At 37.7% G+C, this 16,464-nt stretch overlaps 1 protein-coding gene across 3 annotated transcripts in view; it reads left to right on the forward strand.

The window, feature by feature from the left end:
* The window catches only part of ppfibp2b (PPFIA binding protein 2b), a 73,658-nt gene that overhangs the window by 10,524 nt on the left and 46,670 nt on the right, over positions 1 to 16,464 (forward strand). For all 3 annotated transcript variants that reach the window (XM_015037252.1, XM_015037253.1, XM_015037254.1), the window contains exons 2-3: positions 6,320 to 6,416; positions 10,202 to 10,410. In XM_015037252.1, the coding sequence (XP_014892738.1) occupies positions 6,335 to 6,416; positions 10,202 to 10,410 (291 nt within the window). In that variant the 5' untranslated portion in view covers positions 6,320 to 6,334. The remainder of the gene's footprint in view (positions 1 to 6,319; positions 6,417 to 10,201; positions 10,411 to 16,464) is intronic.

Below are 16,464 nucleotides of genomic sequence, written 5' to 3' on the forward strand. Positions count from 1 at the left end.
TTTGTTGTATGTTCTGTGCCTACTTTTCATTTGGCCAATCTTGCTGTATTAAAACATTTCTTTTATTGGTCTTCTGTAACATTAAAATTTTCTGAGAAACTGAGTTTTTCACCAGCTGTAAGATATAATCATCATTAATTACTTTGCTTTTACTTGTACGTAACCAAACCCATTCAGTTCAGTCACATCCTTCTTCAGTACTGGAGCAATTCTGCAGCATTGATGCAGACAAGTCAGTGAGCCTGTCCCCCTTGAAAAGTGAAATTGTAATCTTATCCATTTCCTCCTCAAATTATAACTCGTAGCTCAGACATGAAACACCCGGTCTGAAAGCACATTTGTGGTTCAACATTAAGACAGAAGAGCTCAGAGACTGTTCTGATTTCCAGGACCGGAGCATCTGTGATGTTTGCTCTGATCCCCACAAGCTTTTAGACACAATAACTGCTTATATCAAGTGTTGTGAAGGCTCTTATGACAACAAGGGCAGTTTGGGGGAAGGGGGGACTATTGTTTTGACTACTCAGTATGTTTTGCTTCTATTGTTAGTGTGAACCACGATTTGTACAAGAACTCCTTCATTTTCCAGACCATACAAGCCATACAGAATGACTGCATCAGGAAAGTTTTATATACATCAGGTGTCCCCACTGCCTTTTGACATTTAGAAATGTAGGATCTGCATTTTAATATATTGATATGTCAAAAATGCATCCCTTGTAATTGAATCTAAATATTGCAGTGGCTAAAAGAAATATTGCTTTTTCTTCTCTTTGCTTTCCCTTTTACCAGTCAGAGTGCTCATGATGGACAGGTTGCAAAGATACATCATATTACAAAAGAAAATGGGTCATTTCTGGGTAGTCTAGATGCACTTAGGTCTTTTTTGTATGAATTTCTCAGTTTTCCAGTAAAAAAAAAAAAAAAACTTGCATTATTGTTGAGCGATTTGCTTTAATAATCACCCCAAAATGATTTTCATTAATGCAGTTCTCAATTCTCTGCTAGTGCCGCTGTGTCTTTGAGACAATCTGTACTGAATTGGCTGTCAAAACAACTTCACAATAAGTGCCATCAAGAGAATTTGCTCAAGAACCTAGATTTCTCTGAGGTAAGGAGCAAAATTTTACCAGTGAAGCATTTCCAGCTGTTTCACTTGGCGATCAACAACTTTTAACGCAAAAAGCGATTTTTGGCCTTACTAGTAAATAAATTTCTCTGTAGCCCAAGCTTATTGTATAATTATCAGATTTGCTTTTCTATCTGGAGGTTTTAAAACAATGAAAATATAAGTTTTACAATAAGCAGCTGCTTCTACAAAGCTCTCAGCTCCGGCTGTTAAAATGCTAGGCTGCTCTTAGGTCCTAGCACTTATATCATATAAAATGCATTTTATAAACCTATTTTGTGTTTGTTTACTTAAATGCAAGAGCTAATTGAAACGACGTGTTTTATGTTCTAGTTTCATGAAAATCTTACGATTAAAGCAGTGTAAACATGTTAATTTTATTGAATGTCCCCAAATTGGAGCATAATTGGGGGGCAATGGATGGTTGACCAAAAAACAATAGTCTAATTTTGTTGCAGTTTCTATGCAGATATTGAACCAGACCAGAACCACATGGAGAAACCGCTGCAAGTCTATCTGTGTTAAGATGTATGTAAAAAAAAAACAAAACAAAAAAAAAAAACTGTTAAGTTCGACATCATTTTTGGTCGAAACCGTAAGAGCCAATGTAGAGGCAAAAGGAGCCACAGGTTGCAGTTAAAAGGAAAGTTAGCAAGGAAAAAAGTGTTGCTTAACAACAAACAAAGCATTAGCAATAAGAAAACACAAGGCTCAAGGTGGTACTAAATTAAGGACCATAACAAAAGATTCCTTTAAGGGAGCCAATCCAAGGACCACAAAGTTATACTGTGCAGCATCTCCGCAATGTGCTATCAATTTATCCAGCGTTTTAGAGAATTCTCAAAATTTTCATCTTTAAGTTTAATCCACTTTTGTCAGTAAATAAACAAACGAAAGCCTCCGACCAAACCTTTTTTATTTTTAAAAGTTGAAAATAATGTTAGTCTGTTTACATTGCTTCCTGTTGCCCTCATGGTGATCACTGACTGGAAGTCATGGGTTGTTTTGCGTGATGGTTCATTACCCTCGCTCTGAGGGCAAAATAGATTACAGCTTTAATAGCAGACGTCAAGTGGACTGACTGGAGTTTAACACAGAACACTGACAAAGGAAAGAATGAGATAATATGAACATGAAACACGTTTCACTGAGGGCGCTAAGCAGAGAGAAAGCAAAGCGAAGGCAAGTCAGATGCACTTTAACGAGACTAAAAAGGACAAAAGAGAGCTAGTAGCTCAGCAGACAGCTTTGCAGTGCTGTGAGGCACATTAAACTTATATTCTTGCCCCCCACAGCAGTGCATCAGTCACGGTTCACATATCAGAGCCTACCCACTGTGATATACGCAGAAAGATAATTTAGCTAGTTTGCAAGCTCAAAAACTCAGCTCTGAAATTATCCTCCTATATCTTCTCTATGTCCTGCTTTTCCGCATTTGACACTGGTTTTGTCGTACTGTTGCCTGCTCTACATTAGTTTTACATGTTTTTGTTTTGAAAATTGAAATACAAGAGCTAACGGATAATTGTTTCTTACTTTTTTTTTTTTATAAACATTTTACAATATTGCATTGTATGAAGGAGAAACGGCATGTTGTTCAGGAGTTTGCAAAACTCATTTTACGTATTTTTCAAATTAGATTAACTTAACTTTTTGTTAATTACGTCAAATACAATAGCTATTCACTTTCTGGAGAGTAATTACAAGTGGACAATTGGTTGGAGGTTGGGTGTTAGACTCTTGTTTTTATTTTTTTATGATTTTCAGTTTGCAAGGTAACTGTGGTCTTGTACAAAGAATAGATATCTTGCAAGCGTAAAATTGTAAGTCCTATTCCAGCCTTTTCATGTCTCATGCTTATGGGCAAAGCACTTAACCTCAAGTTGCTTACAAATCTGTACATCGGTATGTGAACGTCCGTCCGTCTGTCCGTCCGTCCATCCATTTTCTTTACACGCTTGTCCCTTGGTGGGGTCGGGAGGGACTTGCTGAATTCAAAAGTGTAAAGTGTAATGGGCTTTTACAGGTCTGTATGACTAGAAAAGCACTATACGAATTCAGTCTTTTCACCATTTACCAATTTGGAAATCTTTTTAACACATTCCTTTTAAAGTTAGTTTCATATTGCACAATGGAGTTTTGTGCTTGTTAAGGTAGAACAACATTATCAAACACAACACACTTGAGTACATCAAACTGGACATTATAGTGTTTTCTTTTTTGTTATGAGAAAATGTTTTCAGCCTAGAAATGTGAGACTATATTTTACTTTGCTTGTGTAGGATAATTAATAGTGATTCCAATCATCATGCACTGAAAAGGTTCACATTAGACCTCACGGTGTTTATTGTACCTGTAAATATATTTTAAAAGAGAAAAGAGTGGAGTTAAAAAAATCCACTGAGATTTAATTTACCATGTTCATATTTTAGCTTATGTTCTTTCAAGGTTAGTTGTGGCAGAGTACTTGATTTCATATGTTGTTCAAGTTTATGTCCACCAATGTTCTATATCTGGACTACCACGAGCCCCGGAGGTGAAAAGAGGAAGCGCTGGATTTATCTCTTTGTTTTCTGCTCTTTCATGGAAGGCCAGTAAATGGAACAGATCTCTTGATATGACCGCATTCAGACACCTTGCAGATGTTTGATGTTATCACATAGCATCTTTATGAATAATAATACCGATTAGATGTGCTGTGTTGTTTGCTGAGTACTTATATGTGCACTAGACTCCTGAACTAATAGATGCTTGTATTCATGCTCTAGGCATGCAGGGTACTGGTGTTGATTTCTGACAACATATGTGCTTGCCCTGCAGGTTCAGGGATTAGTGGCTCTTTGGCTAGCAGCTTATCCCACTTAAAGCAGCGTAGAGGGGGCGTCAGGTGTTTGCACAGGGTGTCTGAGTGTTTGCGTGTGTGAGGAAGCTTCTGAACAGAGTTGCTGATTTGTCGTGCATTGTTGTCATGAACTGCACTGTCAGTATGAAAACATGTTTGACTTGCTTTCTTGGGTGGTTGTTACAGAAAGAGTTGCAAATCCTGTTGGTTTCAAAATGACAATGAAACATTTTACGTCTACTGGAACAGGAACCTCGGGGCTGTTGAACTTCTGAAGTACTGGAAGCTGCGTGTAGCGCTACTGTAAACTGTAGAACACGTTTCGGATGTAGCACTGTGGTGGATGTTGATGTAAGTTTGTCATGTAAGAAAACTAGTTTTTCAGGTGGGTAATATTTATGGAAAAAAGATTACATCGTCATTGTTGGCTCATTTCCTTAGAAGTTGTTGTTTTTGCTTGCTTTCTTTTTCTTTCAAATTCTAAAAAAACATAAACATCCCACCAAAAGAGATAATGTCATATATATATATATATATATATATATATATATATATATATATATATATATTAGACAATCCTGACAGTGAATAATGCATCCAAGAGCACAAGACAACACTAAATGCCTGCAGACTTCTCACAGTCATGCTTTATGCTGTGCAGTTTTTGAAACACTGGTTGGATTTGTTGCTCTTTGCAGTTTGTCCTGTCAGCTCTGTGCTGGAACAAGACTGTAAATCCTGCATCATCAGCACCCTCCTGCTTATGCAGTCTCACAAGAAAACTAATTTTCTGACTTCCTCACATACAGGCACATGCTGCAGAAACAAAGGCAACATTGTTGTGTTGATGGTCAACTGTTTTCACAGAGCTGTTAAACAGAGTCATTCTGTAATAACGTCTGAATGGAGCTGTCATTTTCGGTTTCAACAGGCCTGATATTATGGAGGCATTTATTATAATAAATGATTGAATTACGAGGCTTGTCTTAAATGCATACGCTTGTCTGTGCAGCTAATGTTTGTGTGTTTGACTGACAAATCTTGACTGTAGCACAATATTGTAATTCTATAAAGTGTGTTTTATTTGGAGCATCATCCATCGTAATGGAGTGAAAGTTGCTGGTAATTCAGATGAACATTAGTCCGCTATGTAGGGGGTTTGTTCTCTCAAGGCATCCACAGATTACATCACCGCCCTTCCCCTCGATTTGCACGCAGTTGCCTATTTGTTAGTAAGTTGGCTTGACAGCATGACAGAGGGATGAGCGCCTTGAAGGAGTGATGACTGAAAAGGCATGAGTGGCAGGCAGTGAGGGGATGGCAGAAAAAAAACAGTGTGGCAGAAGTTGGAGGGGAAACCAAATGCAGCGATAACAGGTGGAGAATATCTCCTACATTAATAAATCTTTGGATAACTGATGATTTTGCTGCAGGTGTTATGTGGATTCTATGTTTTCATGCAGTATTTGTATTTAATAAAATATTCAGTGTTTAAAGAATCAGCATGGAGGTGTTTGATCAAATATAAGGGAAATTTGTAAAGAATGAATTAATGAACTCTACTGACCTCTGTTGGTAAGTCATTAAAATTACACCATCATGAAAATTTGATTTTAACAGTTTCTGGTCATTCGGGTGGAAATTGAGGATGAGGGTAAGAGATCAATCTAATGGTTCATTAATAGGTGTCTTCTGCAACTGAAGTTATTCAACAATCAGAGTAGTGATTGAAACTGACAAATTTTCTCTCGACTAGCTGAAAGAGGCAAACAGCAGGTCAATTATTGCTTCTTTACTCATTTTTCACTGGTAAATAAATGCAGTAAAAGTGAAAACTCCTGCTCTTTTCAGTCTGCAAACACATCAACTTGTGGCACATTTTTGTCTTTATGATACATTTTTATTATATTTAATTATTGAAATGACATGGGGATTCTACAAATCTTTTATATTCCATAATTTAAAAAATCTGAATCAACAGGTCAGGCAAAGGAAAGCAGAAATCAGTACCAGCTGGTAAAGCCTGATCAGCTCATCTATAACTGATAGATTTTGGATCCAGGTTATTTGCACACTCAGGTGCCCGTAGTGAGAATGCAGCACTTACTCTATTCTCAAAGATTAGCTTGCCAAAACCCACAGAAAGTTGGGCTAAATAAATTCTTTATTGCATTGCTTTATAGCTTGTTGAAACTTTTACATCTCCAGTGCTGCCTTTTTATCTTGCTACATTTATCCTGAAGGTTATGTATTAATATAATTATTTTTTCATTTGAATATGCTCTGCTTTTCAATAAAACATAAAGTCAGATGTTAAGTTCCTTTCCTTTGTTCTCTATTTACACCAGAGTATTTTAGGTCTGATGCTTCCTGCCCTCACAATGGAAACGGAGGCCAGTCACATGCTGGAAGCTGCGTTGGAGCAGATGGACGACATCATTGCAGGTAAGAAGCGGAGAGAGGTTGTCTGTGTGATGTGGAAGATTAAAGTGGTTAAATGTAGTCTGTGTTTAGAAAAAATGTCGGTGTAGTGATGGAGACCGCTGTTGGAGTTGAGAGGAACATCTTGAACCAGATTTTGCACATTTATACACAACAAATTAGCATTTTTTAAGCTAAAACATAAATATATGTCTCAATATGTTTGAACTGCTGTGTTCACATTTACGTTACGTTTTCCAGATTACACATCTACAATAATGTCATGATGATTGAGGTGGACCAAAATGCATGCTCAATCTTTCTGTCAATTTGAAAGCGCATATTTTCAGTCCGAAAGCAAGATTTCTTGTTTTTTGCTCTCAAAACTTGAAATCCTTTTACTCAAAACTTCTCCTTGCTTTCACTGTGCTTTCGCAAACCTTTCTCCTCGCACTCAAAACTTGTCTCTGCTTGGATCAAATCTCCACTTGCAAACCTCTCTGCTTGCTTGCAAATCATTTTCTGCTCCCTTGTGGATCAAAAAAGTACTGTTGCCTGGCAACCTCTCAGCCAATAGAATGGAAGTGTCATACCGGGTGCTATTGGGAATTTTTCTGCCATAATTCGAGAGCACACATTTTCAGTCTGAAAGCAGGATTTCATGTATTTTGTTCAACACTTGTGTTGTGCTTACATTTTCAATTTGAAAGGAGAACTTGATGTCTTTCTTCACAAAACTTGAAATCCTTTTACTAATATCAATGTCTATTTTGTGTGTGTTGTTCTGTCAATTAAGTCGCTTTTTCCCAACTTGTTTATAAAGAGATTAACATTTTTTATTAAATAGTTTTGACTTTGAACCAAACTTGATGAAATTGTCAGCAAACCTAAATTTCTGAAGTCAGCCAACATTTATCAGTCTACTTACTGAAAGATATTCTTTTGACATCAAAGTCTAGACGATAAACTTTAGCTTCCCTTTTCATCTCTTTTTGCTCATTTGATCTAGCTGCTGAATTTTCTCAGCTAATGCAGCAGAGTCTCTCTGCCTTATTGAAAAACACAGCTAGAAAGTAAACTTGTATAAGTAGGTTAATCAGTGGCGAAAGAGTGAGCAGCACAAATTCAAAGAGGCTCATTTAGATGTGCGTTTGTGTGTAAAAAAAAAAAAAAAGAAAGAAAAGGGGACGGGGTGGTTGCTGCAGCCCTCTCAGCCTTGACTAGTACAGATTTAACTAACAGAAGGGTAAATGTTTAATGTTATCCATCAACATGATGTGGGAAAACAGAAAGCATCTGTCCAGTAACACAGAGGGAGAGAAAGAGACAGATGGATACATTCCAGATTAGATATATTAGAGATCAGCATAAGTATATACAAAACACAGGGCTTTTGTGTAATCAAGAAAGGATTGGAAGTGAAAAATGAAATGTGGAAAAATATTGTTTATGTTAATGTATTTAGCCACATTTTTCATTTTCTGTCTTCCTGGTGAATTTGCATCATATTTTCTGAGTAAAATGCCACAGATTTTGACAAATTTCTGCTCTAATTTTCCGCTTCAGTCTTTGTCCATTTTATTAATATTTGGACGGTTTTTGATATTAGCTACTATAACTATTACAGTAAGTGTAGGAATGCACCAGTGTACATATAAGAGCTTTACTGATATTGAGTAAATCTCAAGACCATCAGTTTTAAAATGCCTCGACGGCTTTGTGCTTATGCTCAGCTTTTATGACCCCTCTCTGCAGCTGAACGTTTCTTATTGACATCTTTTGGCTTTTCCAGTAAATGCCTCTGACCTTTGCTTCTGTCTTTTTGACTAACAAGTATCACAGAAGGTTTTTGCTGGATGTGCTTAACACGTTAAAGAAGATTTAAGCTTCCACCAGCAACGCACTCTTCATTCCCAGCCCTGAAAGCTCAAGTGGGCTGCTGCAGGCTGAGGAGAGGCTAAAATTTATGTGTTTGCAGCATTGAAGTGCAAAGCTCCATAGTAACTTTGGAGATGAAAATGGCTCAGTTTGTATTGATTTTATGTAAATGAGTATTTTTACAGAATTAATTCAGTAGTGTTAATTGTATCAATCATTTTTACAAACCTAAGTTGCTCTAAGACCACATCAGTAAGAATCCAGAGAAACATTTAAACCATGGCATGCTTCACTTATCTCAGTTAAGGTCAGTGGTCAGGCTTTAACAATAACAGAGACAGATCAAAATTACACTCATGGGGGCTTCCACAAACAATAGAGGAGCAGCTGCAGAATTATTTAGGACCAATATTTAGAAGACTAAATACAGATGGAATGAAAGATTTAGAATAATTGAGTCATTCATGAGATAATTACTGACCTTAGTACACCAAAAGAGGACAACAGGATGAGAGGTGCTTCTATTTTTGGAGGGTGATACAGTCAGCCTTATTACTGAGCTCCCTTTGCCATAGACATGATAAATGGCTTGTACTTGAATAGCGCTTTATCAAGTCTATATCAGTCATTCACCCGCTCATGCGGGTGAATGACTGATAATGACTGATATTGGTGCTCACACATCTGTGCAGCACCAATAATTTCTGACCATACTTTAGTTATGAGGTGCAGACTGTTTTTGTCTAGTTAGCAGATAGAACAAGATTTAAAAAAAGGAGGAAAAAATTGTTTTTATCATAAATGTAGGTTATTATTGAGCACTTTTTCCAAATACTTGTATTGGGTGAAGTATTTCTTCTTCCTCACGACGTGTGAAACATTTGTGCATTTAGGTCAAGAAAATTGTCATCACACCATGCAATAAATAACGAGAGCCTCCACTAGCAGCACCTTAAATCTTTTAGCTTTATTTTAGACTAAAATGCTGTTTTTGTTTGCAGTTCCTGCAGCTGCTTGAAAACCCGTTGAACTCACTGAGTGCTCTGAGGCTCGCTATCCCAGCTCTCGCTGACCGCAAATAGAAACGCATTAAAAATCCCATTAGCGATAACATCAGCCAGTCACTAACAAGGAAATTAGTCACTTATCAACAGAATTTAGATACGTTGGTCATATTACATTCCACAATGTTTTTTTTTTTTTTTTTTATCTGGTGGGAGCATGATGTGAATGCACTCCACGTGTTGTTTGTTGGGTTGGAGTTGGGTTTGTGCTGGAGTTGGGACTTGAACAAGGCTCTTCGTGTGCAGAGCTGTCCCTGCTTTAATGGTGGCTACATTTAAACAATGTGAACCTAAATAAATAAAGAATATAAACTACAGTGATCTCTTGTAAAATCTGGGTAAAATTGTAAGTTTTGTAAGTAAGTGAAGCTGTGTAGGTGTGCAAAGGGGTCTGCAGCTAACCCTAAGCCAACTGTTGTGTTGAAATTGGATTTTTTCTTTTTAATATTTTACTTTTGCAGTCAGGAGTGTGTTTTTATGAGAGGAGCGGGTCAGGAGGGGTTCAAGGATTGCCAATCTTTTCCATTATGACATTCCTTGATTTAGACCTTTTATTGTGCTGAGCCACCATATAACGTGGCTGTTTCATATAGCCACATTTACTTGACTGCATCCAGATGTGCTATTGTTGCCATCACAGTTTAAATATGAGTTACAGGGCAATAATCCAGGTGACACATGAACATTTAGGAATCTGCCGTCAAGATGGCTGGATCCGATTCAGTCATGCTTCCTGTTCTTTTAGCTTTACTTCAGTGTGTTGAATATATTTGAGATGTTAGTACAGATTTACTTTTCCAATTCATTTTCCAATTTTATAACTTGTATTAGTGAAATAGTGAGTGATCGTCCCGTCTCACCACTCAGGTTCAAGGGCAGCAGCGATGGAGTTTTCCAGCACCGTGTACGATCTGGGTTCTCCTGTCAGCGCCGGTCCGCTGCAGGTCGTCCAGTTAGCCGAGGAGCTCAAACTTGCTCTGGAGGTTCAGCCCAGTCAGGAGGAGAGAGACAACCTCAGAGCTCAGCTGCCTCCAGAAACGGCACAGGCTCTCATCGATTGGCTGCAGACTGGAAGTGTAAGTACAGGATCTGAAATGACAAACACTCTCCATGTATTTCCTTCAACTGTGTTTAAAGCAATTTCATAAAAGAAACGTATATAAATATTGCTGGATTATCTTACTATCTCTATTCTACTAATCAGATGCTTAAACAACCCATAAAATGGCCTGCGTGACGAAATTGCGTTGTGCAAGGTGCTTGTAGAAAGAAAACATTTAAAAAGTGAGGTAAATCTTTACCCTGACATGCTGCTTCTCATTGTTTCTGTCACCCTAAAACACCTGGAGAACTGGAGTGAATGTGTTATTATTATAAGAGCAAGTAGACTTAGAACATGTTCTGGTAAGTTTTCCTTGGAGACACCATTACAACTTAACTATTATTGACTTCCTGCACTACGTTCCCTCCCTCACACCGTCTGTCGGCCCTTTGTGGCCTCTCAGTCATTACAACTTCTCTGTTTACGTCAGCTTTTACCTCTCCTTCTCCCTCTTTTTCCCCTTTGCGCTCTCTATATAGTAGTGCAGCGTCTCCCCACTCACTGAGACTATGCATGTTTAGACACCCACCCTCTCTTTTCTCATGCAAGTCTGTTTTGTAAATGTAAATGAGGTAGCTTTTTATTTAAGCAGCCAAGTCTCTGGCAGGAGGACTTGATTTCTTTGGATTGTTACTCTGAGGTAAGGTAAAACTGCTCCAAAAAGTTGAAAGTATTGTCCTGCAATGTTTGAAAGATGGTTGCCGGTTTTGTTTTTGGATATGTTTTTCAAGTGGGAAGTCTTAAGTATGAAGGGTCCTGACTAAGAATTTTTATGCTTTTAGTAATCAGATTACTGGTATAAAGCTGGTTATGCTGTCAGAATCAGTTGGCTGCTGTTGCTGAGCTTTGTCCTGCAGAGGTTGCTGTTTTCTGTGCAGAAAGCAAAGTCAATTTGTATGCAGAATAATGGAGATGGGTGCAGCTGAAGATTTTCAGCTTGTGCATTGTCTCAGCAGCAGATGTCTCCCATGTTGCTTTCGCTCGCTGCTCATTCCGCCCTTATTCTTTCCTTCTTTGCTTTGTTGAGTTTCCTCTTGTCTTCTGCTTCCTGTTCCTGCTACTTTTTGCTGCGTATTTTCAGTGCACAAGTTTATTATTTTTGTGAATATGAATGCACTTTACATTACACACAATTGACAATTAATGTCAAGAGGATGTTGTGCACAGTTGAGGGGATGATTGTAGAAAAGTGTAACTGGTTTTGAATTGTCTCATTTTTCAGAATTGAAAGCAATGATATTCAGTTCAACATATTACAATCTTATATTCTCAGTTCACTCCAGTTTTATACTTGCATACCTCTAGACTTATTCAAGACTGTCCATATAGAGAAACATTAGATAGTTTGGTATAAAACTGTTTGTTAAAAAAAAAACAAAAAACAAAAAATCCTTGCAGTACCATGCATAGGGCAAAATCAAATGTATAACATTTTAATTAAATATTTTAATTATTTCACTGACAAAATATTTAAATAAATATTTTGGCCACCGACAATAACGACTAACTGCAGCTGGACACCAACACACCTTCACCAAGCTCAACTGCAAGGAGACAATGGGCATTGTCTTCATAAAGAGAGAGCTTAAATGGTATTGTCAACACCTTTCTATACGTTATCTATTTCAAATGAAAAGGTTCAGTTAAGATTTTCAAGATTATATCATTAAAGTTTATAGAAACAATGGTGTGTGATTGTTTAGGCAATCCGTTTGGTAGGCAGTTACTATCACAACAATTTTTCCTTGAAATGGACTGAGAAGCAACCTGGAAAATCCCCATGTCTTTGCTGAAACAAGGAAAGCTGCTCATGTGCAAATTTTTAAAACGCATGAATAAACGCCTGGCAGATCATAAGACGACTAAAACAGAAGCTTGGCTGCTCCTTCTTGTACTCTTCCTGTCTAACTTTTCCTTTTTCTCTTGCACCTCCCTGCTGACCTAAACGGAGCAGGATCAAAGATGTTGGAGCTTCATAATTAGTCTTCAACCCTGGGGCTTCTCTCCTGGGATACTTCACAGTGAAACTCATACATATACACAGGAAGGATTATCAGATGATTTGTGACTGCCACTCATTAGAGCGGACTCAAAATGTTTGTCTTCAGATACGAGATATTGGAAAAGCGGATTCCCTGCCCAGAGATTAGTAATCACAAATAGAGTGTATTTTCTTGTTGACTTGTATGCATTGTTTCACATTAAACTGACTAAACGTCCCCTCGTTCAGAATAGTATAAGGAATAATGAATATTATGTATGATATTCACACATTTAAAGCATTGTTTGGGGTCTCCAATCTCCTCAGCATTTTGATCATCACCCTCAGGACCAAAGAACATGTTTGACCTTCATCGTTAGTAAAATAAGAATTGGTACTTACTAATCTGATGACTCTGGGTTTCCATTGGAGCTGTACAGTATGTTAAGTATCTATCATAATTAAATGTCAGCTATCCAAACCAATCCCGAACTCTGTGAAAAAGTAATTGACTCCTAAACTTGTAAATTGCTCTCCCACCTTGGCAGATACATCTGCTGTCTGGCAGTGGAGGTATTTTGGCAGACTCATCTTTACACAATGGGTTAATTCAAGTTCGAGTTTTTGACATCAGCCGCTGTTTAGCTGTGTAGAAGGGAATTTGCTGGAATGCAAATTTGCACTGTCCTGCAGCATATACTTAAGTGTACTTGAGCTTAAGCTCATGAACTGATGACCAGAAATTAGCTGTGATTACATCAAGGTTTTTTTTTTTAATGCGCATTTTAAAGTATCGAAAAGATTGAGATTAATTCTAGCCTCCAGTGCGGCTGAAATTGTTTAATTTCAATGTTTATATGTAATTAGTGGGATCACAGTGAGTAGTAGTTTTTGTTACTATGGGAGAAAAAATGGTATATATTCATCTGATGTGTAATGGCACAATGTGGATTCTCTGTAGCTTGTTGAATATTAATTTAACCAAATGAAAATGAAATTCAATTGAATATTATCTTAATTTTAAAAAATTAGTAAAAAAAAAAAAAAGATTGTGACAGGTATTTTTTATTGTCTGTCATAATAAAAAGTTTTATTTGTTGCTCCAACAATGAATAAATAAAACAACAAATAAATTTGGCAAATGTATTAACTAACAATATTTACTTGGTTCCGGAGAATAACTCATAAACCTACAACAAATAATTTTCTTCTGTTAAATATATAACAGTTCAATTGCAAAAATTTATGCTACCAAAGACACATTTTCTACTTTGTTTTTCTATTTAATGAGCATAAATTATTTGTAATCTGCTGCTTCTTACCTGTGGTGCATTCATTCATTATCTGTACATGTTTTGTTTTGTCGTCTTGACACGTGGCTTACATTGTTATGATGTATGTGTCTGCAAAATATACAGGAAATGGGACCCCAGGCCAATAGTTTTAAACAAAAAGGGGAAAAAAAATGATGAGATGCAGAGACGCACAGATGGGGGCCGACACAGGAGACTGCTTTGAAGTCTTCCTGTACCGTGACTACAGCTTGATTCAAAGGGGGAGAGAAACTTTGTGTGTTTGTTTGTGCTTGTGAGTCTGTTGCTGCTTTGTTCGCGTTTCTGGCATCCGATGGGCCCAAACTCAAGAACAGATGACGGGGAGACTGAGGAAGAACCCTCCCACTTACCCCCTCCTCTCTGGACTCGGCCATTTGGCTGTCAGACTTCTCTCGGTAGAAAGAGAGGAGAAAAACAAATAGGGTAAGCAACTCTGAAATGAAGAAAGAAAGGGACAGAGGAGGCAGTGTTGGTCCACAGGAAAAGAATGATTATTCTTTCAGAAACTTTGGAATGAAGAGTAGTTTCTAAGGAGAGAGGGAAGACGAGTAATATTGACGAGAGAAAGGAAGGACAGAATAAGGAGGAGGGGGTGAAGCAGAGGGGAGTTGTCCCTCTCAGGAGGCAGAGATCATAAAAACCCTCCTCCACAGCTGTGAACATCGCAACAGTACTTGAATGCTGTGCAGCGGTTAGTGACTTCACTTTTACTTTTTTTTTTTTTTTTTTACTTGGATGAAATGCACACACAAACTTAAAACGTGTGCAGAAACAGAAGAAAAAAGTTAGGCCAGTGATGGGCTGGGAGCATGGAGACTCCCATTGATTTCTACAAACACTTCTCTTGGCTCAAAAAGGTGAGGGCTGCGTCCTTTTTCATGTTTGTGTTTTTCATGTCTGTCACGCACATTCCACGCAATTAATTTTGCAATCTGTGCATGCCCGGAAGGAGTTTTCTTATAGACAACAAACAGAAAAAGTACTGTTAAGAGGGAAAGTAAAAACTCTTCTGCAACAGTTTGGGAGTTGTTGATCTACTTAGGATGCATGCGTTTGTTCTGCTTGTATTGTGTTCTTTCCTGGCAACAGACTGTTTTCTGATGTAATTTCCCTTGCAGTCCAAAAGCAGAGCTACATCTCTTAGTTGCGTTGGATTTATGAAGACACTCTTCACATGAGTTTTTGTATCAGATTAGAAGCATTATCCGTCAGCTGATGGTTGTTGACGGTGCTGCGACTGATTCTGTGGATTTAATCAGAGAGGGAATGTGCCATGTGAGATTTTATCAGTGGTTAAAAAATGTAATTGAATGTTTAACTGATAGAAGTGTTTGTCCACAGTTTATGCCATATGTTGTGCTGTCATGTGTTGTATAATCAGTCCTTCTTCGACGTAACTCGGTGTGATAGTTTTTAACTCTCCCTTATTTTGTTATTCCCTGCTTCAAATTCAGCAGATTGTCTTGTAATTTTTAAAAGAGGTGTTTTTAACATCATTTTTCTTTCATACAATTTTTAACTTTTTTTATTCTAGTCATTTATCAGCCCTGTCATATTCCATTTTGTACCCACTCATTTAATTTTGTTTATTTATGCAGGTTGGTCCCATTGAGAGATGCTTTTTAGAGTGACACCTGGCAAGAACTGCAACACAATTTAAGTACAAAGGTCACACTGCAGAGTAGTAAATCTAGACTCCAGACATTTCAGTTGGGCTTTGAATTGATAAGGGGAATTATTTACATTATTTATGTTTTATTTGACTTCAGTGGCCAATCAGATTTCTTCAGGTGAAAAAAATAGGAGAGCACAAACTCTAGTATGCATGCCAACTTTCAAAAATTGGGGAACATCTGCTTTGTTTGCTCCATTGTTCAAGTGCTATCCACATAAATGGGTGTCTCACTTCTCACTCGCGTCACCTGGATTAATAATTGTCACATCCAACAATCCAGCCTTTGTCGGTATCTGCTTTATCCATCAGGAGTGGGTTGAAATTGGGAATTTCTAACAGTAAGTGGGTCAAGAGGCAGGGTGGATTCTCACCAGGATATCACAGGGTAAAACAGAGACACACAAGAGTCAAGACCAACAACCCTGTGCAAACTAATACCCAAAAGTTTAGCAAGAACAGTAAACCTAATATGCCAGATTACTCTGAGAGAACCCACATGTCTGTAAGATCATGCAAACTTCATATGCGTTAACCACACACTGCTGATGTGCTGAATCAAACAAACACATGAAAACAAAAGTTTATATAGCCACAGGAAATGGTAAAATTACCTTTGGATGTGGTTGGTGTTTTTAGTTTGGTGGTTTCGGAATATGCATTTAACGCATTTAAGGTCCCTGTCTTTTCTTTCCAAAGACCAGATGACATTTTTTCACTGAGATCATTTAAAGTAGGTGTGTGCTTCACTCTGTCATGCATTCTTAGACACTGGGATCATAAACTGAGTTCCACCCTCTTTAGCGGCTGAAACTGGTAGGTCCCCATGTTCCCTGTGAAGTACTTTAGGTCTATGTAGTGAGAATATGTGTAACTTTAACAAACTTTATCCTGAGTGGAAACTAGTCATCACAAAGCAGGTCAAAAATGGACTTCAAACATGTCCATTGGTCCAACTCATCAAAACTTGGAAAAAGATATTGTCAATTTTTACTTTGTCTCCTGAGATTCAGAACGATCACGACAAAACTGTCTCCTGTC

This window comes from Poecilia latipinna, unplaced genomic scaffold (genome assembly GCF_001443285.1).
Source record: "Poecilia latipinna isolate Pla-1442-1.1 unplaced genomic scaffold, P_latipinna-1.0 Scaffold399, whole genome shotgun sequence".
In the NCBI taxonomy this organism is placed as follows: Eukaryota; Metazoa; Chordata; class Actinopteri; order Cyprinodontiformes; family Poeciliidae; genus Poecilia; species Poecilia latipinna.